Below are 23,674 nucleotides of genomic sequence, written 5' to 3'. Positions count from 1 at the left end.
AATGTGGACATCCCTTCAAATGATTTCAGCAACACCCGTTGCTGACGGGTGTATGAAATCGAGCACACAGCCATGCAATCTCCATAGACAAACATCAGTAAGAGAATGGCCTAACTGAAGAGCTCAGTGACTTTCAACGTGGCACCATCATAGGATGCCACTTTTCCAACAAGTCAGTTCGTCAAATTTCTGCCCTGTTAGAGCTGCCCCGGTCACCTGTAAGTGCTATCATTCTGAAGTGGTGTTGTCTAGGAGCAACAACGGCTCAGTCGCAAAGTGGTAGGCCACACAAGCTGACAGAATGGGACTGGCAATTCCTGAAGCGTGTAGCGCATAAAAATTATCTCCTCGGTTGCAACTCTCACTACAGAGTTACAAACCACCTCTGGAAACAAAGTCAGCACATAACTGTTTGTCTGGAGCTTTACGAAATGGGTTTCCATGGCTGAGAAGCCGCACACAAGCCTAAGATCACCATGCGCAATGCCAAGCGTCGGCTGGAGTGGTGTAAAGCTCGCCGCCATTGGACGATGATCCAACTTTCAAAACAAGTCCTTTCTGGCTAGCCACAGAAGTCAACTAGCTAGCTAAGTAGCTGTTTTGCATTCTAGCACATTCACTAATTTGTTTGTAAACAATTAACAAATTAGTTAGCTACCACATGTGCTTGTCAAAACTGTCAACAGAGTAGCTAGAACGCAACAAGATATGCCAAATAACAGTCTAAAAACCACTTGAGCGGACAGACACAAGTCGCATAGCCAGGAATCAGAGGTCGTTTGAAATGGGGCTTGAAATATCTTATTCCATCTGCTTTTTGGCTGTTCAGACTGCAGGAAAAAGAACAGATTCGAATACGATATTTAACCCCCCCCCAAAAAAAAAATTGTCACTTCAAACTGCCAATTTGAACAAGGCTTTATAATCACTGTACTGCACTTCAGCAGCTTAATTTCCTGCAACTCACCCAATGTAAATGTTATGAATGTCTATTTCAACATTTAAAAAAAGAAACTCCAATCAGATATAATAATTATACACAGTGGTTGTTGATTATTGTGTGCCCTGTTCAAGTCTAAATACATTTGGACTTTGAACTTTATTCCAACCATTTTTTGCTTAAGATGCTTTCTGAGAACCAACAAGAACATCTTATTTGGTCTTCCATGACGATTCCCCGACTGGCACACGGATGTGGCAATTTTGGAATTGGCATCGATGGTACCAGACTGGTACCAATTTTGGAATTGGCATTCTTGTACCAGACTGGCACACCAGTGTGTTTTGAACTGAACATTCCGATTGAATGCATCACAAACAGCTGCCCACTCAGTTATTTTCTTTTGAATTTCAGAATAGAACACTGAAATAATAGTCAAACTCCAGTCCTTTCAAACAGAGTCTACTCATGAAGGAGTTAAGCTCTTTGTAAATTGGACTCGTGAACGTTGCATCCATATATGTAGAGGTAAAATCAGTCGAGTAAGTTAATAATCAACCTCATCCCAGGCAGCCTATATAGTTTACTAGCTCTGTGTCCTGTGGTGTCTTTTCAAGGGAAGAGGGGACTCAAGCGGCTGGCCAGCTCACTACCAACACCTTGAAGGTCTCAAGACAGAAAGAAAAAAACACATAATGAAGCTAACGCTAACCTTTCTGTTCGTTCTTGTGGCTTATTGGCCCCTGGTCCTCTGCGCCAAGGAGGAGCCCATGTCCAAAGATTCTCCTCTCCCTCAGGTTCCCGCCGTTGAAACTCGCTCCCGCTTCGCCGCTCTGGATGATGTGCGCCTCCTGGCCAACGGTCTCCTCCAGCTCGGCCATAGCCTCAGGGACTTCGTCCATAAGACCAAGAGCCAGATAAACGACATCTTCCAGAAACTCAACATCTTCGACAGCTCCTTCAACCAGCTCTCTGTGCTGGCCAGCGAGATCAAGGGGGAAGAGGAGGAGCTGAAGAAAACCACAGTGGTGCTCAAGGCCAACAACGAGGAGATACGGAACCTGTCGCTGGAGATCAATTCAAAAGTGGAGAGCATCCTGCAGGAGCGTAGCCAGCTTCGGAGCAAGGTGGGAGGGCTGGAGGTGAAGCTGAGCAGCCTGTCTCAGGGCCTGGTCCCCGCCGAGCAGCTGGCTGAGATCAACTCACTGAAGGTGAGCCACCCCAAATATGACCTTAACCCATGGGGGCATAGTGTTAAAGCTGATTAAGATTCTCCCAATACTCACTGAAATATCCATGTATAATACTGACGTGGTAAGATACCAAGGACAAGGTAAGGTTTATGGGGAAATTTGACAAGGTTTTCAGTCACTTCAACCAACCTCAAGAAGATACATTGACCAAAGTCACCTTCGAACCTTTGGTTCTAGTGATTAGCTTACTCCCTAACACCACTATAGTACCAGATAGAACTGTTGAACCCTATAAGGATAAATAGTCATGTCTGGAGAAATGACCCATCCTTGTCCCGTCATGTGTCCTACAGGATGTGATCCACACCCAGGAGAGGAGCATCAGTGAGCTGCTGAAGGCTGTGAGAGAGCAGAGTGACCAGCTCGACCACCAGAGGAGCAAGATGAAAACTCTGGAGGTGAAGGTAGTTATTGTACAACATGTAGCTTGAGCCTTACAGTCTTACAACCATGAGAACAGGCAAATTACTTCATTTTTATGTTCAATCCATTATAGTAATGACAATTATTTGGATGTATATATCACCAGATGCTCAAAGTGCTTTACATTATATGTGTGAAACTCACTTCATCTACTGTGATTATTCAGCAGGTTGACGTTTTTTGTCATGAATCTTGTCCTGTAAGTAGAACCGAGCGATTTCTGCTAGATGGGCCAGCTGCAAAGTTAAAATTGTCTATAGTGTAAAATAAAATAAAAAATAATAAATGGAGGTTAGAGTTAGGTTTAAAATGAGATTTGATGACTTTGTGGCTCTGCCAGCTAGTGACCACTCTGCAGAGCTGCCTCCAGAACAAGATTCCTGACTAAAAACACCAACCTGCGATTATTCACCTCAAGCCTATAAAAACGACTATTGTGCAGAGTGACAGAAATGACTGCTTGTGCCGTAACAACACTATTCCTTCTCATTTTCAGCTCACCTACAACCCTTTCCTGCAAGAGACCATTGAGAAACCATCAGACAACTTCCAGTCTGCCACACCCACCCTCGCTGGGTATTTGACCAACACATCCACCAATGGCAGTTTGGACATGACGGGTAAGGTGCTTTAAAAGGGTCATGATCATTTGTTTATTTGTATTCCCATTAGCCGCTACTCTTTCAGGGTCCCTACAAAACACAAGGTCCACACTAAAACACAAGGTCCACACTAAAACACAAGGTCCACACTAAAACACAAGGTCCACACTAAAACACAATGTTTGAGGAACAGCAGGTTTCAGCAAGCTGCTGCTGATAGACTGTAAAATATGGTTGTGTCACAGATCTCTCATCAGACTGCAGTGAGCTATTCAACAAGGGCGAGAGAGCCAGTGGAGTGTACGCCATCAAGCCTAACCAATCTGAGCCCTTCATGGTCTACTGTGACATGGGTGAAGGTAAGACAGACCAGTAGCACCAATGCTAACAATGACGGCTGCTGAGTGGAGGACGGCTCATAATAATGGCTGGAATGGACTGGTATCAAACACGTGAAAACCATGTTTTTGATACCATTCCATTTTCACCATTCCAGCCATTCGTATGAGCTGAAACATTTGTGTACTAATGTATATTTATTGATTTGAAGTTAAGCATTTCTTCTTTCCTTTCTGCAGATGGAGGCGCTACTGTCATCCAGAGAAGGAAGGATGGGTCGATGAATTTCCATCAGAATTGGGAGAAATATGAAAACGGATTTGGAGACTTTCAAGGTGAGTGATCAAGTTGTGAGGTGTAATGTGTACTTCCCATGACCAGTGAACCAGACCAGTCACCTGCCTGGGTATGTGTGTACAACTTCAGCACTGAGCCTTATTGGTTTGTCTGTGTCATAGGAGAGTTCTGGTTGGGCCTGAGGAAGATCCACTCCCTCGCTAGTCAAGGTGACACTTTCCTGAACATCCAACTGGAGGACTGGAAAAGGGGCAAGCGCTTCATTGAGTACAACTTCTCTCTGGATGGACCCGAGGCCCACTATAGAATCCACCTCTCACAGGCGTCCGGAAATCTGCCTGACGCAATGAGCAACCACACCGGTATGATGTTCTCCACCAAGGACCAGGACAATGACAAACTTGAAGACTCACACTGTGCCTATACCTACACAGGTAAAGTGGTGGGGAGTGGGGAGGATGTTATAGGATTTTATGGATGCATTGTTTATCGTAGGGCTCAAGTACAGGGTTTGTTTGAATGAAATTATTTAATTTCCTCTAATTTATGAAGCATACGATTTAATGGAACATTAGATTGAATGGAGATTGTTCACACCAGCATCCAGTTTAACTAATCCGATGGGTTTTTGCAGGCGGCTGGTGGTTCAACGCTTGCGGAGACACCAATCTGAACGGGAAATATATCCACGTGAGACCCAAGGGACGGTCAGAGCGTAGGAGGGGAATCCACTGGATCCCAACCAGAGGGGCCTCCTACTTCCTCCGATCCACCCAGATCTCCATTCGCTTCACCCCTGCCACTACCTTCGCTTCAACCTCCTCAGAGACAGGCAACTTCAGCTCAGAATAAACACCAGACATATACCCGTGGACAGAAACAAGACCTTGACCAACCTTTGGCGAAAATATGTGATAAGTCTCTGACAACAAGGCCTTTAAGGAGATTTAGGAGGTCAGTTTAGTGAGTCTCTTCTGTCGACTGCACAGTCGGACCAAGTTGATTGAATAGGACTCTGAATCTGTGTCTCTAAACCAGTTTGCCTTATAGCTAGTCTGAAAAGGATTCACTTATCCTCTTCGGTATTAAAGGCTTTGGGACACAAGGAACCTAATTAATTGTCTAACATTTTTATACTCAGTTTAGCGTTCTAATTTTAGGGTGAAATTGTTCGACAAATCCTCATTATTATTACATGCATTTGAGGAATCCTCTATGTAACTGTATTTCAGACTGTATTAATGGTGGATGGTATTCATACCTGAGATCTGCACACAAACCTCATAAATATGCAAAACGTACATCATTCTTTCATGTGAACATTTGAGTTGAGCGTGCAGATCTTACTGTAAGTCTGGATACAACCAGGTACGAAGTGGTGAGGATCTGGATAGACAGCACACAGGCATCCACCTGAATAACAGCAGTTATCACCACTTACTGAGTCACATTGACTCTCAGCACATATGTACTGTAAATAGTGTATTTTTAATAAATAAAACATATTTATGACTACTGGTGTGGTTCTGAATAATTATCCTCGAAAGACTACAACAGTCGGTAACATGACAGTCCAAATGAACAAATAATTGGATTTCTAGCCAGGTCTACAGCCATGTTCCAAAAAGGTCTATCTGTAGCTATTAATAGCTATACCTGTAAATATAAAGTACATTTACATTTAATTTACATTTAAGTCATTTAGCAGACGCTCTTATCCAGAGCGACTTACAAATTGGTGCATTCACCTTATGACATCCAGTGGAACAGTAGTGCATCTAAATCTTTTAAGGGGGGGGGGGGGGTGAGAGGGATTACTTTATCCTATCCTAGGTATTCCTTAAAGAGGTGGGGTTTCAGGTGTCTCCGGAAGGAGTAGTATTACTACTCAATCAAAATGTTCTTGAATGGACTTATCAGAGGCTATGGGAGGGTATCGTGATTGGCAGAATAAGTTAAGCCTGGGCACCAGTCTGACTTCGTGTCATGTTTCACAATGACATGAGTACAAGGAGTGGGATGTTAGCTAAACAGACTGGTACCCAGGCTAAAACAAGCTGGTTCCTGTACGTCAACGGAGGGATGGCCTTTAGTGAGGGTACGACATGGTGAGTGTCTGACAGGTACCTTTTGGTTTTCCTCTGTTCAGCCTTGACCTGAAGAACATCACGTGTCTTACTGACCTCTGATGCAATCAGACCTACAAATAATTGTTTTCTTAAATCAGGCTAATGAGTGGACGTAATGAGTGGACATGATGTAACAGTAGTGTACTACAGCACTAGTAGTTTTCCCCAAAAATGTGCACTTGGACATCAAAGCAGCTTTCAACTGAGTTGTGGCTAGAAATACTGACTGGAAGGTCACAAGAAACGTTGAAAGGCTTAAGGTAGGTCACGACGTTCATAACGTTTGGGAATTATGCACAAGCCTCTCAAAACAGACCACATTAGCCCCAGGAGGCAGCATTGTATTCTACTCTCTGAGAAGACCCATCACACTGCTCTGCGATAGTATTACCAGCTTCTAAACCCAGAGGAGCAACACTGACAGACCAGACCCAGGTTTGGGGTTTGAGAAGTCAATGAGAAGTGAACATTTTTTCCTTCGTTGTTAATTTTCTCGAACTCTTAAGGCACAATGTCTTAAAGAGGCTAAACATATTACTCCAACCTTATGAAAGTGACAAACAGCCACGTTTTTCGTTAAAAAAAAACGACTTTATATTGAACGAGTGCCTTTCATTTAACGGCTTGTACATGCGCACGTCGGCCCAAGACGACCGTTAGACCTGACTAAGTGTTTCTGTGCATGAGCTTAGCCAACGTCACCATGACATCACATACAAGCGTGATCGGGGATTTCTATTGGAGAAGCAGTTTCTGCCGAACTTCATACTGTACTGCCTTTGGTATTACCATCACAAATCAACACTGACCCTGAATCAGTGCTTAGGGTCTCACTTACTGGAGACAACAGCCCTGACAGTGATCCCCCTGCACATGTGTGAACTAAGGAGCGTCTTCAGTTACCATCTGCCTGTGCACACATACTAGTCTCTATGGTTATTTTTGGACCCATAGCCTCCCCCTACCAGCCCGTGAAATACTGGGCGTGCCTAAGATTTTTCCCTCCCATAAACCCTGTAGTATATTTCATGTGACTGTAGTATATTTCATGTGTTTCTACCACAGTGACTGTAGTATATTTCATGTGTTTCTACCACAGTGACTGTAGTATATTTCATGTGTTTCTACATTTACATTTAAGTCATTTAGCAGACGCTCTTATCCAGAGCGACTTACAAATTGGTGCTTTCACCTTATGACATCCAGTGGAACAGCCACTTTACAATAGTGCATCTAGGTCTTTTAAGGGGGGGTGAGAAGGATTACTTTATCCTATCCTAGATATTCCTTAAAGAGGTGGGGTTTCAGGTGTCTCCGGAAGGTGGTGATTGACTCCGCTGTCCTGGCGTCGTGAGGGAGTTTGTTCCACCATTGGGGGGCCAGAGCAGCGAACAGTTTTGACTGGGCTGAGCGGGAACTGTACTTCCTCAGTGGTAGGGAGGCGAGCAGGCCAGAGGTGGATGAACGCAGTGCCCTTGTTTGGGTGTAGGGCCTGATCAGAGCCTGGAGGTACTGAGGTGCCGTTCCCCTCACAGCTCCGTAGGCAAGCACCATGGTCACTACCACAGTGACTGTAGTATATTTCATGTGTTTCTACCACAGTGACTGTAGTATATGTTATGTGTTTCTACCACAGTGACTGTAGTATATTTCATGTGACTGTAGTATATTTCATGTGACTGTAGTATATTTCATGCACCTGTAGTATATTTCATGTGACTGTAGTATATTTCATGTGACTAGTATATTTAACGTGTTTCTACCACAATGACTGTAGTATATTTCATGTGACTAGTATATTTCATGTGACTGTAGTATATTTCATGTGACTGTAGTATATTTCATGCGTCTGTAGTATATTTCATGTTTATACCACAGCGACTGTAGTATATTTCAAGTTTCTACTACAGCGACTGTAGTATATTTCATGTGACTAGTATATTTAACGTGTTTCTACCACAATGACTGTAGTATATTTCATGTGACTGTAGTATATTTCATGCGCCTGTAGTATATTTCAAGTTTCTACTACAGCGACTGTAGTATATTTAATGTGTTTCTACCACAATGACTGTAGTATACTTCGGTTGGCTAAGTATAACCACCAGCAACCATAGCCTATGGATTTCTCATGTTAAAATCCAGAAGTGAATATTGAATAAAATGCATGTAATGTGTATAACCCCAAGCCATAGTGGCTTTTTTCAATAGCTAAAATGTGTGACCACAACAGAGATACTAACCTGAAAGACCTGTCATCTTGGCAGGTTGGTCAGCTCGTGATTGGTCATCACGGGATCATATCCACGCAGGCGGTTTCCTGTGTGATCAGGAAGTACAAGGCCATCGGCGGTATCATCCTTACTGCCAGTCACAACCCCCGAGGGGATCCAATGGAGACTTTGGCATCAAGTTCAACAATGGAATGGAGATACTAATGGAGATCCTGTAACTAGAGAACAGGGACCAGTAGGAAAGGTTGTTAGCCAAGTGCATTACAAGATAAGATAGAGACATTTCCCACAAGTATCATGCTCAGTGATGCAGATGTGACACTTTGATACAATGGCATTCTATATCAATAATTGGTGACTTCAGCAGCACAATGGAATAGACTAGAGCAGCCCAATTGAATAGACTAGAGCAGCCCAATTGAATAGACTAGAGCAGCACAATTGAATAGACTAGAGCAGCACAATTGAATAGACTAGAGCAGCACAATGGAATAGACTAGAGCATCACAATTGAATAGACTAGAGCAGCACAATTGAATAGACTAGAGCATCACAATTAAGATCAACACAAATGAGTGTCCTTGTGTAACAACATGATGTCATGCTTTTATTTGAACCAACCTAGACCCAGGAGGCAGTCGCTAACTAAATATCCCTGATCAGTAGATCCATAGAGGAGTACGCCATGTGCCCAGAACTCCGTGTAGACTTGGCTACCCCGGGCAAACAGATGTTTGACCTGGAGAACAAGTTTAAACCCTTCACAGGTGAGCACAAACACATCGCTCACATCAACCTGACAAGAGTTCTGGAGAGATAAACAGGTACCTGATGTTTGAATAGAAGGAAATAAACGGAATTCCTTGTTGGCAGTTTTAGAGTAGGTGTAACAGTATAACTTTAGACCGTTCCCTCGCCCATACCCGGGCACGAACCAGGGACCCTCTGCACACATCAACAACTGACACCCACGAAGCATCGTTACCCATCGCTCCACAAAAGCCACTGCCCTTGCAGAGTATCTATCATGCTGACCATATCTGTGAGACGGATGGACCGTGCTGGCGTGGCTGTCCATCCTGGCAGCGAGGAAGCAGAGTGTGGATGACATCATGAAGGACCACTGGCAGAAGTTGGGCAGGAAAAGTCTTTACCAGGTGAGCAATGGACAGTGTGAATCACAGTAATGACCTCTGGTGGTCAAAGCATATCATTGCAGAGAACTTATTTCTGAATGGCCACAAGACTTTCTCGGGGCCAGGGAGTTGTCGTTAAGGCAGGCTAAGTGCTGAAGTCTGAGTGAAACCTTGAGTTGTATAACAAGCTGAAAATGAAGTCAAAGAGACACTATGCAAAGTGCCTTGCAGTCAATAGCCTGTTCCTTCTTGAACAAATTACAAAAGGAGTTGGGCTGCAGAAACAGAAGAGGCAGGAAAGCAATGCAGCCAAAGCTCCTGGTTGTATCTTCTGCTGTGCTGTCTTGAGCAGGTATGACTGTGAGGAAGTCCACCTGGATGCAGCTGTTCAGATGATGCTGGAGAAGGCCTTCATAGGCCAGAGGTTCGCAGTGGGTGAGAAGCTCTATCAGGTGGAGAAGGCCTTCATAAGCCTGAGGTTCGCAGTGGGTGAGAAGCTCTATCAGGTGGAGAGGGTCTTCATAAGCCAGAGGATCGCAGTGGGTGAGAAGCTCTATCAGGTGGAGAGAGCCTTCATAAGCCTGAGGTTCGCAGTGGGTGAGAAGCTCTATCAGGTGGAGAAGGCCTTCATAGGCCAGAGGTTCGCAGTGGGTGAGAAGCTCTATCAGGTGGAGAGGGCCTTCATAGGCCACAGGTTCGCAGTGGGTGAGAAGCTCTATCAGGTGGAGAAGGCCTTCATAGGCCAGAGGTTCGCAGTGGGTGAGAAGCTCTATCAGGTGGAGAGGGCCTTCATAAGCCACAGGTGGAGAGGGCCTCATAGGCCACAGGTTCAGTGGGTGAGAAGCTCTATCAGGTGGAGAGGGCCTTCATAGGCCACAGGTTCGCAGTGGGTGAGAAGCTCTATCAGGTGGAGAGGGCCTTCATAAGCCAGGTGGAGGTTTGCAGTGGGTGAGAAGCTCTATCAGGTGGAGAGGGCCTTCATAGGCCACAGGTTCGCAGTGGGTGAGAAGCTCTATCAGGTGGATAGGGCCTTCATAGGCCACAGGTTCGCAGTGGGTGAGAAGCTCTATCAGGTGGAGAGGGCCTTCATAAGCCAGAGGTTCGCAGTGGGTGAGAAGCTCTATCAGGTGGAGAGGGCCTTCATAGTCGCAGTGGGTGAGAAGCTCTATCAGGTGGAGAGGGCCTTCATAAGCCACAGGTTCGCAGTGGGTGAGAAGCTCTATCAGGTGGAGAGGGCCTTCATAGTCGCAGTGGGTGAGAAGCTCTATCAGGTGGAGAGGGCCTTCATAGGCCACAGGTTCGCAGTGGGTGAGAAGCTCTATCAGGTGGAGAGGGCCTTCATAAGCCAGAGGTTTGCAGTGGGTGAGAAGCTCTATCAGGTGGAGAGGGCCTTCATAGGCCACAGGTTCGCAGTGGGTGAGAAGCTCTATCAGGTGGAGAGGGCCTTCATAGGCCACAGGTTCGCAGTGGGTGAGAAGCTCTATCAGGTGGAGAGGGCCTTCATAAGCCAGGTGGTTCATAGCCAGTGGGGGTGAGAAGCTCTATCAGGTGGAGAGGGCCTTCATAGTCGCAGTGGGTGAGAAGCTCTATCAGGTGGAGAGGGCCTTCATAAGCCACAGGTTCGCAGTGGGTGAGAAGCTCTATCAGGTGGAGAAGGCCTTCATAGGCCACAGGTTCGCAGTGGGTGAGAAGCTCTATCAGGTGGAGAGGGCCTTCATAAGCCACAGGTTCGCAGTGGGTGAGAAGCTCTATCAGGTGGAGAGGGCCTTCATAAGCCACAGGTTCGCAGTGGGTGAGAAGCTCTATCAGGTGGAGAGGGCCTTCATAAGCCACAGGTTCGCAGTGGGTGAGAAGCTCTATCAAGTGAAGAGGGCCTTCATAAGCCAGAGGTTCGCAGTGGGCGAGAAGCTCTATCAGGTGGAGAGGGCCTTCATAAGCCAGAGGTTCGCAGTGGGTGAGAAGCTCTATCAGGTGGAGAGGGCCTTCGTAGGCCAGAGGTTCGCAGTGGGTGAGAAGCTCTATCAGGTGAAGAGGGCTTTCATAAGCCACAGGTTCGCAGTGGGTGAGAAGCTCTATCAGGTGGAGAGGGCCTTCATAGGCCAGAGGTTCGCAGTGGGTGAGAAGCTCTATCAGGTGGAGAGGGCCTTCATAGTCGCAGTGGGTGAGAAGCTCTATCAGGTGAAGAGGGCCTTCATAAGCCACAGGTTCGCAGTGGGTGAGAAGCTCTATCAGGTGGAGAGGGCCTTCATAAGCCACAGGTTCGCAGTTGGGTGAGAAGCTCTATCAGGTGGAGAGGGCCTTCATAAGCCACAGGTTCGCAGTTGGGTGAGAAGCTCTATCAGGTGGAGAGGGCCTTCATAAGCCACAGGTTTGCAGTGGGTGAGAAGCTCTATCAGGTGGAGAGGGCCTTCATAAGCCACAGGTTCGCAGTTGGGTGAGAAGCTCTATCAGGTGGAGAGGGCCGACAACTTTGAACACACTGACCCCAAAGACAGGCACGTCTCCAGAAACCAGCTGGGGAATGGGGGGTGGCTGTTTTGGTGTGCTCACAGAACTGGACATGCTATAAGTCACTTTGGACTTATAAGAATGACATCATCTTCTGTAGCTACTGTAGGAGTCTCCAATACTTTTAAAAATGAACTTTATTAACTGGCTAATCTTGTCTCTCTATTGGGTTAAACGCAGAAGACACATTTCAGTTGAATACATTCAGTTGGACAACTGACTAGGTATCCCCCTTTCCCTATCTGCAGGGCTTGGGGATAATATTCACAGATGGCTCACGAGTCATCAACAGGCTCAGTGGAACAGGGAGTATGGGGGGAAACAGTGAAACAGTTTGGGTCTACATCGACAGCTACGAGACAGACCCCCAACAAGATCTTCCAGGATCCACATCAGACAAAGGATGATTCAGAGATCATCATAGAACATGAGCATGTAGCTACATACTAGTGCATAACCTATGTCCGTGTGTGTATGTGTGCCATGTGATGCTGACATGATTGTCCCTTGCCACCCCCTGCCCCCTCCTAATAAAATACTCAAACTACACTTTCTTTCCCCCAACCTATCTTCAATTAGATGACCCTTTTACCCTCTATCAAAAGCATCTTTGTGCGATATTACATCTTTGATATTGCATCTTTGTGCGATATTACATCTTTGATATTACATCTTTGTGCGATATTGCATCTTTGATATTACATCTTTGTGCGATATTGCATCTTTGATATTACATCTTTGAGCGATATTACATCTTTGAAATTACATCTTTGTGCGATATTACATCTTTGTGCGATATTACATCTTTGATATTGCATCTTTGTGCGATATTGCATTTTTGTGTGATATAGCCCAACTCAAAACACTCACCACTCAGGTTCAAATTGAGCAAGAGTGTACTGTATCAAAAATAAAACATGATCAACTTCTTATTTAGTTGTTGTCCTTAGTCAAATCCCACAAGGTATAAAGAATGGAGTCTTTCATAAATGGGTAGCCTAATGAGTAACCTAAATAATTATATAATCACAATGAAACAAGTGAAAAATGCATCCCAAACAGGAAAACGTATAAATTCGGTGTTCATATAATGTGATTTAAAAGGCAACCTGCAGTTCAAACAACATCGACGCGCCAACCCGACAACTTTTTTTTTAGGTAAATGGCTTAGGGATGGAGAACCACTCTCAAATTCATAGACAGAGCTACAGATGCAAAGTCTGACCATCAATAAGATCAAAATTATAGTTTAAGTTAAATGTGAAGCTATACAGTGTGGATGTCTTTAAACAATGAAGTAAAACAAGGTTAAGTTTTGGATTCTGATGGGCTTAGACAGTTGAACTAATGGCATGAGGCATTAATAAGTTATATTCTTCAAGAATCAATGATTGAATATCATTAATTTAAGTCAAAACATGGATGTAGCAATCGCAGATTAGCCCCCCTACGGAGCTTGTTATAGCGACACGAGAAGCAAGTGAAATTGGCTCCATACAAAGCTGTTCTTCCCACCAAATTGACCGACATGTTGCTTGACAACAGCTTCAAAACATAACATCACCTTGCTCCATTGTTCTCTTGGAAAACAGTATGTCTATGCGTTGCGCCAGTGTAATATTGTATCATTTCAGACTATGAAAGCATGCGTTTGTTCTATGAAATATTCGCCCATACAGTTGTCAAATTGTGAAGGACCGAGTGAAATCCAACGATGCACACCCACGCTCACTTCTTGCTGCGAAACCAATACCTCAAACTGCAGACAGCGAATCTAAAAGTGAGTTTTTAGAACTTCATTTACAATTATGTTTTATGTATCCATCATATATATTTTAAGATTTTAGGTTATTCTGTGTGCTCATCAAAAACAACATCTCTCACAGGAAACAAGCGTGTAATCATGTCACCTTCAAATAACCAGTGAAGCACTAAAAGTTTATTTTTTTTTTTTTGACAAGGGAGTGGAGGCCAAGCCAGTAAGTCACAGCCTGCTTGAATGGGAGGCTAAAGTGGAAGGACTAAAAGACACGTTGTGGGAAGGTGTGATATGGCCATGAATGTTCAGCCTCCACAAAATAATATCCATGATGATGATCAGCTACTGATGATGATTACATGCGGTCTACATTTAGGGCTTGGGTGTCTGAACTACCAAAAGTACATTCTGGAGAAGAAAAAAAAATGCAATTTTAGTTCTTTCCATTCTATAAGGTGCTGTTTTGCTGCTGACATTGCATTTCACTGAGTCTTACAACTCAGTCCCTCCAACCGTGGAATTCAACGCCATCCCTTTCCACCCCAATGGTGAGTTGCTGGTAATATCTATTGTCCATGAAAGTGTCATAAAAAGGAAAGGTATTTAATTTCACCCTGTACATGTCTGTTGTGACCGAAGTGGACAAGGACACAGGTAGCCCGTGTATCCCCTGCCTGGACAGCGAGTGGAACCCCAGCATCTCAATCAGCACTATTCTTCTGAGAATCCAGGTTGGCACCCATTTCACTGCACATGTTGAAATACAGTAGCCTGGTCTAGAAGTAAACGTAAAGCCAGGACACAAAAATTAATATGTAATGTTACGTTTGGTATGGTTACATTTATTTTAACCATAACCTTTATATAACTAGGCAAGTCAGTTAAGAACAAATTCTTATTTACAATGACGGCCTACGCCAGCCAAACCCGGACGATGCTGGGCCAATTGTGCGCCGCCCAATGGGACTCTCATTCACGGCCGGTTGTGATGCAGTCTGGAATCGAAGCAGGGCCTGTAGTGACGCCTCTAGCACTGAGATACAGGGCCTTAGACTGCTGAGCTACTAGGGAGCCCCCGCATAAGACAGAAGTTAACTTAAGACAAAAATGAAAGTAGGGTGGTTAGTCGGAACAGATGTCTGGGTGTATAACACGAACATCTAGCAATCCAAAGGTTGCGCGTTTAAATCTTATCATGGACAACTTTAACACTTTAGCAACTACTTACTACTTATTAGCTACTTTGCAACTACTTAGTGTTAGCTAACCCTTCCCCTAACCTTAACCCTTTAACCTAACTCTTAACTTTAACCCTAAACTTAACCCCTAACCCTAGTTAACGTTAGCCACCTAACCACCTAGCTAACATTAGCCACAACAAATTCGTTAACATATTGTAGGAATTGCAATTGCTAACATATCATATGAATTGGATGATGGACATCCACAAATTAACACCATACAAAACATAACATACTAATTGGAATGTCCCAGATGTACGTTTACTATGCTACGTCTACCTCTGAGTCCAGGTTGGATACAGCCATTTGTAGTTTGTGATAAAGATAGTTCTATCACATACTATTTTTTAAAAAGCACTGCCACTTGCTGTGTTCATAGACCCATACAGCAGTAGTAGTGTAGTAATATCAAGTCTGTATGGTCTCCTCTCCTATGTCCCCTCTAGACCATGCTGTCCAACCCAGTCCTGGAGGGAGCGGTGAACCCCGAAGCTGCTGACATGCTCTGGTCCAGCCCATCCACCTACCACCGTGTGGTGCTGGAATGTGTCAGGGCCAGCCAGGAACTGGAGAGTGAGTGAGCACCACCAAGTACAAGGATTAGCTATTGGTTACATTGGGCTACGTTACAAAGCTACACTGTAAAAAAGAAAGTATTATTGTACAATTGTAATAGGATTGTGAGTTTGCACAACAAAAATGTTGTTGATCCAACTCGCAACAAAAAGTTTGTGTGTGAAAATGTTGTTGAGCAGAAATACATGCAATAATTACCATAAACGTTTATAGTACTGTAAAGACACAAACGGCAGCATTCTTTTTCTTTTTCAATGATTCCTATTGGTTAGAGAGGAACATTTGAGGCTTTCTGCTCCTTTCAGAGTTCATTACAGCAACGGTGCTTCCCTATGTGACCCGGAAGCCACTGAAGGTGTTGTAGTTATTAGTACTGTCATAGAGCCCTTTCCCTGAGGGGGGACATATGTAGACCACCCCCCAACGGTCCAGCTCTAGAGACAATGCCTTTGAAACATACTTACCACGATGGTCAGTGCGTACATAATTAAATACAACACTTTTTGGTCATCATGGAACAGGCCTACTCTCATGGTATTCCCAGGCAGTGAATCTGAAGTAGTAGACTCATCTCACTGGTGCTGGGAACATAGCAGTTATTGGGTTATAGACCGATCCCATGTTGGTGATGACTCTCTTGTAGATCAGTTGTGTTTCAGTATTGAATGGCCCTACAGTTCCTGAATCAGTCAAACCAGCAGAGAACATATTGTCTGTTTTCTCCCTCTTCAGCTCCTCCTCCACCTCCTTCTCATTGGCTGACACTCTGGCCTCCATGACTGTGTTCTCCCTCTTCAGCTCCTCCTCCACCTCCTTCTCATTGGCTGACACTCTGGCCTCCATGACTGTGTTCTCCCTCTTCAGCTCCTCCTCCACCTCCTTCTCATTGGCTGACACTCTGGCCTCCATGACTGTGTTCTCCCTCTTCAGCTCCTCCTCCACCTCCTTCTCATTGGCTGACACTCTGGCCTCCATGACTGTGTTCTCCCTCTTCAGCTCCTCCTCCACCTCCTTCTCATTGGCTGACACTCTGGCCTCCATGACTGTGTTCTCCCTCTTCAGCTCCTCCATCTTGTTCTTCTGGAGCTGCAGATCAGTCTTGGTGATGCTCATCTCCTCTCTAAGTGCTGTCAGCTACTTTGTCCTCCTCCTTCACCTCCTTCTCATTTTCTGTCACTCTGGCCCCCATTGGCGGACAGTACAGCTCCTCCTCCACCTCCTTCTCATTGGCTGTCACTCTGGCCCACATTGGCGGACAGTTCAGCTCCTCCTCCACCTCCTTCTCATTGGCTGTCACTCTGGACCCCATTGGCGGACAGTACAGCTCCTCCTCCACCTCCTTCTCATTGGCTGTCACTCTGGCCTCCATTGGAGGACAGTACAGCTCCACCTCCTTCTCATTGGCTGTCACTCTGGCCCCCATTGGCAGACAGTTCAGCTGCTTGGGCTGTGTTCTCTGTCTTCAGCTCCACCACTAGCCTCCATGTTCCTCAGCTCAGTCTTGGTGACACTCTGCTCCATCACCACAGGGTGACCTTACCTCATAGCAGGTCATTTGAATGTGTCACTGTAAAAGGCTGTGTGTTAACTCCATGTTCCTCAGCTCAGTCTTGGTGACACTCTGCTCCACCACCACAGGGTGACCTTACCTCATAGCAGGTCATTTGAATGTGTCACTGTAAAAGGCTGTGTGTTAACTCCATGTTCCTCAGCTCAGTCTTGGTGACACTCTGCTCCACCACCACAGGGTGACCTTACCTCATAGCAGGTCATTTGAATGTGTCACTGTAAAAGGCTGTGTGTTAACTCCATGTTCCTCAGCTCAGTCTTCGTGACACTCTGCTCCACCACCACAGGGTGACCTTACCTCATAGCAGGTCATTTGAATGTGTCACTGTAAAAGGCTGTGTGTTAACTCCATGTGTTATTCAGTTGAAGACCCTCAACCTTTTTGTTTTTACTGGTGGTTGATTTGCGTCCTGCAATTTCTTTGCTGATTTTCTTCATGTTGCACCATGAACTTTGGCTACTTTACATTCCACTGTGCTTTGGACTTTTGTTACTGAGTGAAAGAGTCTGTGTTTTCACTTTCAGTCTTCAAAGATTAAATGATTTAAAATGATTTACCGCTGGTAAAGGTGGGATGCCGCTAGTCTATTCTAAGATAAGGCGATCATATCCCGTCTCACACTGAGTGGTGATAATGATCTGTCTATTATCACCACCTCTCCTGTAGGGACCAGGAAAGCTGTGCAGTTGAACTCACAAAACAGGTGAGAGAAATCAAATCAAATGTTATTTTGTCACATACACGTGTTTAGCAGAAGTTAATGCGGGTGTAGCGAAATGCTTTGTGTTTCTAGTTCCGACAGTGCGGCAACATCTAACCATTTCACAACATAAACCCAAATACACACACATTTGTAAGGAAGGAATGGAATTAAGAACAAGTAAATATATAACGAGCGAAGTGAATATTTCCACTTTCCATGTGCTCATCTCTTTCATTTCCAGAATATTTTTCCTCTTGTTTTCCCTTTGATTGATTAGTTAATTCACAAATGATGCCACTGACATCACAGTATTATATTCTGGTTTATCCTCTTTGTTTTGACATGACACATGCATAGTATCATGATAGTACTACGCTGTTGATTACTGTAGTGACGGCAGTTCAGTGTAATATTCTCTGTTCCATGGCTAAATGTAATGCCTCCAGGCTTGTGAGGAGAATCTCCTTTGAGGATTATCTGAAGACATGGACAAAGATGGCCACCACTAAAGCTGGCTCGTGGATGAGGAAGGAATGTATGTCTTTTCATCTAAATACATGCACTCGTCATGACCTTGGAGTGTACATTAGGAGTTAGGCTTGTACCAGGCTAATCTGATGATGTATTCCAGCCCTGGAGGATCTCATCAAGCGCCCTGAGACCTTTGCCATGTATTATGGGACACCAGACAAGGACTCTCCCATGGGGACACAGTGTGAAACGTAAGTCTGTTTACTCTGAAAGATGAGGAGGAGCAGTAATAAAATAAGAGATTACCTCTTGGCTTGTAAGATTGCTGGTTAAAACACACGTCCGATTTCCCATAGCTGCTGCCTTTCCTAAATATGATTTGGGTTTTGCATGGACTTTCCATAATTCACTGGTCGTTTATAAACCATGCTACACAAAGGCAACATCTCACTCATTCAGAAATTGAAACGTATTGCTCCTTTTTGTTTTACTCTCACATAACCAGATGTGCTCCGTGACAGGTTCAGAACCACAATAACCAGATGTGCTCTGTGACAGGTTCAGAACCTTAATAACCAGATGTGCTCTGTGACAGGTTCAGAACCTTCATAACCAGATGTGCTCTGTGACAGGTTCAGAACCTTCATAACCAGATGTGCTCTGTGACAGGTTCAGAACCATAATAACCAGATGTGCTCTGTGACAGGTTCAGAACCATAATAACCAGATGTGCTCTGTGACAGGTTGAGCCATAATAACCAGATGTGCTCTGTGACAGGTTGAGCCATAATAACCAGATGTGCTCTGTGACAGGTTCAGAGCCAAAATAACCAGATGTGCTCTGTGACAGGTTCAGAACCATAATAACCAGATGTGCTCTGTGACAGGTTCAGAACCATAATAACCAGATGTGCTCTGTGACAGGTTCAGAACCATAATAACCAGATGTGCTCTGTGACAGGTTCAGAACCATAATAACCAGATGTGCTCTGTGACAGGTTCAGAACCATAATAACCAGATGTGCTATGTGACAGGTTCAGAACCTTAATAACCAGATGTGCTCTGTGACAGGTTCAGAACCTTAATAACCAGATGTGCTCTGTGACAGGTTCAGAGCCAAAATAACCAGATGTGCTCTGTGACAGGTTCAGAACCATAATAACCAGATGTGCTCTGTGACAGGTTCAGAACCATAATAACCAGATGTGCTCTGTGACAGGTTCAGAACCATAATAACCAGATGTGCTCTGTGACAGGTTCAGAACCATAATAACCAGATGTGCTCTGTGACAGGTTCAGAACCATAATAACCAGATGTGCTCTGTGACAGGTTCAGAACCATAATAACCAGATGTGCTATGTGACAGGTTCAGAACCTTAATAACCAGATGTGCTCTGTGACAGGTTCAGAACCTTCATAACCAGATGTGCTCTGTGACAGGTTCAGAACCTTCATAACCAGATGTGCTCTGTGACAGGTTCAGAACCTTCATAACCAGATGTGCTCTGTGACAGGTTCAGAACCATAATAACCAGATGTGCTCTGTGACAGGTTGAGCCATAATAACCAGATGTGCTCTGTGACAGGTTGAGCCATAATAACCAGATGTGCTCTGTGACAGGTTCAGAGCCAAAATAACCAGATGTGCTCTGTGACAGGTTCAGAACCATAATAACCAGATGTGCTCTGTGACAGGTTCAGAACCATAATAACCAGATGTGCTCTGTGACAGGTTCAGAACCATAATAACCAGATGTGCTCTGTGACAGGTTCAGAACCATAATAACCAGATGTGCTCTGTGACAGGTTCAGAACCTTAATAACCAGATGTGCTCTGTGACAGGTTCAGAACCTTAATAACCAGATGTGCTCTGTGACAGGTTCAGAACCTTAATAACCAGATGTGCTCTGTGACAGGTTCAGAGCCAAAATAACCAGATGTGCTCTGTGACAGGTTCAGAACCATAATAACCAGATGTGCTCTGTGACAGGTTCAGAACCATAATAACCAGATGTGCTCTGTGACAGGTTCAGAACCATAATAACCAGATGTGCTCTGTGACAGGTTGAGCCATAATAACCAGATGTGCTCTGTGACAGGTTCAGAGCCAAAATAACCAGATGTGCTCTGTGACAGGTTCAGAACCATAATAACCAGATGTGCTCTGTGACAGGTTCAGAACCATAATAACCAGATGTGCTATGTGACAGGTTCAGAACCTTAATAACCAGATGTGCTCTGTGACAGGTTCAGAACCTTCAGATGTGCTCTGTGACAGGTTCAGAACCTTCATAACCAGATGTGCTCTGTGACAGGTTCAGAACCTTCATAACCAGATGTGCTCTGTGACAGGTTCAGAACCTTCATAACCAGATGTGCTCTGTGACAGGTTCAGAACCATAATAACCAGATGTGCTCTGTGACAGGTTCAGAACCTTCATAACCAGATGTGCTCTGTGACAGGTTCAGAACCATAATAACCAGATGTGCTCTGTGACAGGTTCAGAACCATAATAACCAGATGTGCTCTGTGACAGGTTGAGCCATAATAACCAGATGTGCTCTGTGACAGGTTGAGCCATAATAACCAGATGTGCTCTGTGACAGGTTCAGAGCCAAAATAACCAGATGTGCTCTGTGACAGGTTCAGAACCATAATAACCAGATGTGCTCTGTGACAGGTTCAGAACCATAATAACCAGATGTGCTCTGTGACAGGTTCAGAACCATAATAACCAGATGTGCTCTGTGACAGGTTCAGAACCATAATAACCAGATGTGCTCTGTGACAGGTTCAGAACCATAATAACCAGATGTGCTATGTGACAGGTTCAGAACCTTAATAACCAGATGTGCTCTGTGACAGGTTCAGAACCTTAATAACCAGATGTGCTCTGTGACAGGTTCAGAGCCAAAATAACCAGATGTGCTCTGTGACAGGTTCAGAACCATAATAACCAGATGTGCTATGTGACAGGTTCAGAACCTTAATAACCAGATGTGCTCTGTGACAGGTTCAGAACCATAATAACCAGATGTGCTCTGTGACAGGTTCCGAGCCTTAATGTATGGTACCGTGCACCAGCCTAAGAAGACCAAACCAGGGAGACAGGCGAGGATGGACCAAATGAGAAAGATTTACCTCCTCTACAGAACACCAGGTAAGTCTATGATGAATTCAGTGTGTGGGGGTGTGTGTTACTGTGAGCAATGACAGAGCCCATCATTTATGTGTCCTTGTAGACATGCTGACCCCTCAGGTGAATGTGCAGAGAGACTCCATGGCCACCAGGGGTCTCTGTCGAGCACATGACAGACAGCAACAGGACCTCTGGGAGAACGAGGTGGACAAACTGGTGGCCTGGACACACTCACTGTCATTCAAGGAGTTGGAGGAGGAGTGATGCCTACACACACCTCGCAATTAGATACACTTGACCAATAAAATGTGAAAACTTCTTGTACTTTATTATTATATAAAATATTTTCTTCTTCTTGAACTGCACTGTTGGTTAAGGGCTTGTAAGTAAAGCATTTCACTGTAAAGTCTACACTTGTTGTATTCGGTGCATGAGGCAAATGAAGTGTGATTTGATTTGAGAGTGTAGGCTGTAGAAGGACTGGGAGAAGGACAGGAGTGGAGCTTAGCCAGTAAGGGTTTGTAAGTAAGGGTGAACCAGTTCATTTGTAATCTGCTTGTGAGGGATGGTAGGCCAAACTGGTCATAGAGAGAACAGTGTTGGGTGTGGTAGGGGGCTCCAGTGGGAGAGAACAGTGTTGGGTGTGGTAGGGGGCTCCAGTGTGAGAGAACAGGGTTGGGTGTGGTAGGGGCTCCAGTGTGAGAGAACAGGGTTGGGTGTGGTAGGGGCTCCAGTGTGAGAGAACAGGGTTGGGTGTGGTAGGGGGCTCCAGTGTGAGAGAACAGGGTTGGGTGTGGTAGGGGCTCCAGTGTGAGAGAACAGGGTTGGGTGTGGTAGGGGGCTCCAGTGGGAGAGAACAGTGTTGGGTGTGGTAGGGGCTCCAGTGTGAGAGAACAGGGTTGGGTGTGGTAGGGGGCTCCAGTGGGAGAGAACAGGGTTGGGTGGGGTGTGGTAGGGGGCTCCAGTGGGAGAGAACAGGGTTGGGTGGGGTGTGGTAGGGGCTCCAGTGGGAGAGAACAGGGTTGGGTGTGGTAGGGGGCTCCAGTGTGAGATAACAGGGTTGGGTGGGGTGTGGTAGGGGCTCCAGTGGGAGAGAACAGGGTTGGGTGTGGTAGGGGCTCCAGTGTGAGAGAACAGGGTTGGGTGGGGTGTGGTAGGGGCTCCAGTGGGAGAGAACAGGGTTGGGTGTGGTAGGGGGCTCCAGTGTGAGAGAACAGTGTTGGGTGTGGTAAGGGGCTCCAGTGGGAGAGAACAGGGTTGGGTGGGGTAGGGGCTCCAGTGTGAGAGAACAGGGTTGGGTGTGGTAGGGGCTCCAGTGGGAGAGAACAGGGTTGGGTGTGGTAAGGGGCTCCAGTGTGAGAGAACAGGGTTGGGTGGGGTAAGGGGCTCCAGTGTGAGAGAACAGGGTTGGGTGGGGTAGGGGGCTCCAGTGTGAGAGAACAGGGTTGGGTGTGGAAGGGGGCTCCAGTGTGAGAGAACAGGGTTGGGTGTGGTAGGGGCTCCAGTGTGAGAGAACAGGGTTGGGTGGGGTAGGGGGCTCCAGTGTGAGAACAGGGTTGGGTGTGGTAGGGGCTCCAGTGTGAGAGAACAGTATTGGGTGTGGTAGGGGCTCCAGTGTGAGAACAGGGTTGGGTGTGGTAAGGGGCTCCAGTGTGAGAGAACAGGGTTGGGTGTGGTAGGGGGCTCCAGTGTGAGAGAACAGTGTTGGGTGTGGTAGGGGGCTCCAGTGTGAGAACAGGGTTGGGTGTGGTAGGGGGCTCCAGTGTGAGAGAACAGGGTTGGGTGTGGTAGGGGCTCCAGTGTGAGAGAACAGGGTTGGGTGTGGTAAGGGGCTCCAGTGGGAGAGAACAGGGTTGGGTGTGGTAGGGGCTCCAGTGTGAGAGAACAGTGTTGGGTGTGGTAAGGGCTCCAGTGGGAGAGAACAGGGTTGGGTGGGGTAGGGGGCTCCAGTGTGAGAGAACAGGGTTGGGTGTGGTAGGGGGCTCCAGTGGGAGAGAACAGGGTTGGGTGTGGTAGGGGGCTCCAGTGTGAGAGAACAGGGTTGGGTGTGGTAGGGGGCTCCAGTGTGAGAGAACAGGGTTGGGTGTGGTAGGGGGCTCCAGTGTGAGAGAACAGGGTTGGGTGGGGTAGGGGGCTCCAGTGTGAGAACAGGGTTGGGTGTGGTAGGGGGCTCCAGTGTAAGAGAACAGGGTTGGGTGTGGTAAGGGGCTCCATTGTGAGAGAACAGGGTTGGGTGTGGTAAGGGGCTCCATTGTGAGAGAACAGGGTTGGGTGTGGTAAGGGGCTACAGTGGCTAACCTAATGGCTGAGTGGTACAGTGTCCAGTTTTCAATCTAGCCTATATTTGTTT

The 23,674-nt window shown here is 45.8% G+C and overlaps 2 protein-coding genes across 3 annotated transcripts; both read left to right on the top strand.

The window, feature by feature from the left end:
- The first annotated feature begins 1,536 nt into the window (after positions 1-1,536).
- LOC115103338 (angiopoietin-related protein 3-like) lies at positions 1,537-5,369 on the top strand. 2 transcript variants are annotated; one of them, XM_029624225.2, is made up of 7 exons: positions 1,537-2,151; positions 2,487-2,591; positions 3,113-3,236; positions 3,464-3,577; positions 3,797-3,892; positions 4,016-4,288; positions 4,489-5,369. In XM_029624225.2, exons 1-7 carry the CDS (start codon positions 1,636-1,638, stop codon positions 4,704-4,706), a joined length of 1,446 nt encoding a protein of 481 aa, XP_029480085.2. In that variant the 5' UTR covers positions 1,537-1,635; the 3' UTR covers positions 4,707-5,369. The 2 variants fall into 2 exon arrangements, with proteins under 2 accessions (XP_029480085.2, XP_029480084.2); XM_029624224.2 differs by having other exon boundaries at positions 2,487-2,597.
- Positions 5,370-13,421: 8,052 nt separating this feature from the next.
- LOC115101837 (ubiquitin-conjugating enzyme E2 U-like) lies at positions 13,422-21,752 on the top strand. The gene is made up of 10 exons (XM_029621313.2): positions 13,422-13,641; positions 13,823-13,904; positions 14,076-14,168; positions 14,260-14,351; positions 15,308-15,434; positions 17,674-17,710; positions 18,157-18,245; positions 18,342-18,432; positions 21,236-21,345; positions 21,428-21,752. The coding sequence occupies exons 1-10, from the start codon at positions 13,576-13,578 to the stop codon at positions 21,586-21,588; spliced, it is 948 nt and encodes a 315-aa protein (XP_029477173.1). The 5' UTR covers positions 13,422-13,575; the 3' UTR covers positions 21,589-21,752.
- The last annotated feature ends 1,922 nt before the right edge of the window (positions 21,753-23,674 follow it).

Source organism: Oncorhynchus nerka, linkage group LG20 (assembly GCF_034236695.1).
Source record: "Oncorhynchus nerka isolate Pitt River linkage group LG20, Oner_Uvic_2.0, whole genome shotgun sequence".
NCBI lineage: Eukaryota > Metazoa > Chordata > Actinopteri > Salmoniformes > Salmonidae > Oncorhynchus > Oncorhynchus nerka.
The sequence above is the reverse complement of the archived record's forward strand: the minus strand, read 5'-3'. Positions and strand labels throughout refer to the sequence as shown.

Excerpts from the sequence above, each read along its gene's own strand:
- LOC115103338 (XM_029624224.2), top strand. The coding sequence starts at position 1,636 with ATGAAGCTAACGCTAACCTTTCTGTTCGTTCTTGTGGCTTATTGGCCC. Across the intron at positions 3,578-3,796 it reads CTACTGTGACATGGGTGAAG|ATGGAGGCGCTACTGTCATC; the intron begins GTAAGACAGACC and ends TCCTTTCTGCAG. Across the intron at positions 4,289-4,488 it reads CTGTGCCTATACCTACACAG|GCGGCTGGTGGTTCAACGCT; the intron begins GTAAAGTGGTGG and ends GGGTTTTTGCAG.
- LOC115101837 (XM_029621313.2), top strand. The coding sequence starts at position 13,576 with ATGCACACCCACGCTCACTTCTTGCTGCGAAACCAATACCTCAAACTG. Across the intron at positions 13,642-13,822 it reads TGCAGACAGCGAATCTAAAA|GGAGTGGAGGCCAAGCCAGT; the intron begins GTGAGTTTTTAG and ends TTTTTTGACAAG. Across the intron at positions 17,711-18,156 it reads CAGTTGAACTCACAAAACAG|GCTTGTGAGGAGAATCTCCT; the intron begins GTGAGAGAAATC and ends TAATGCCTCCAG.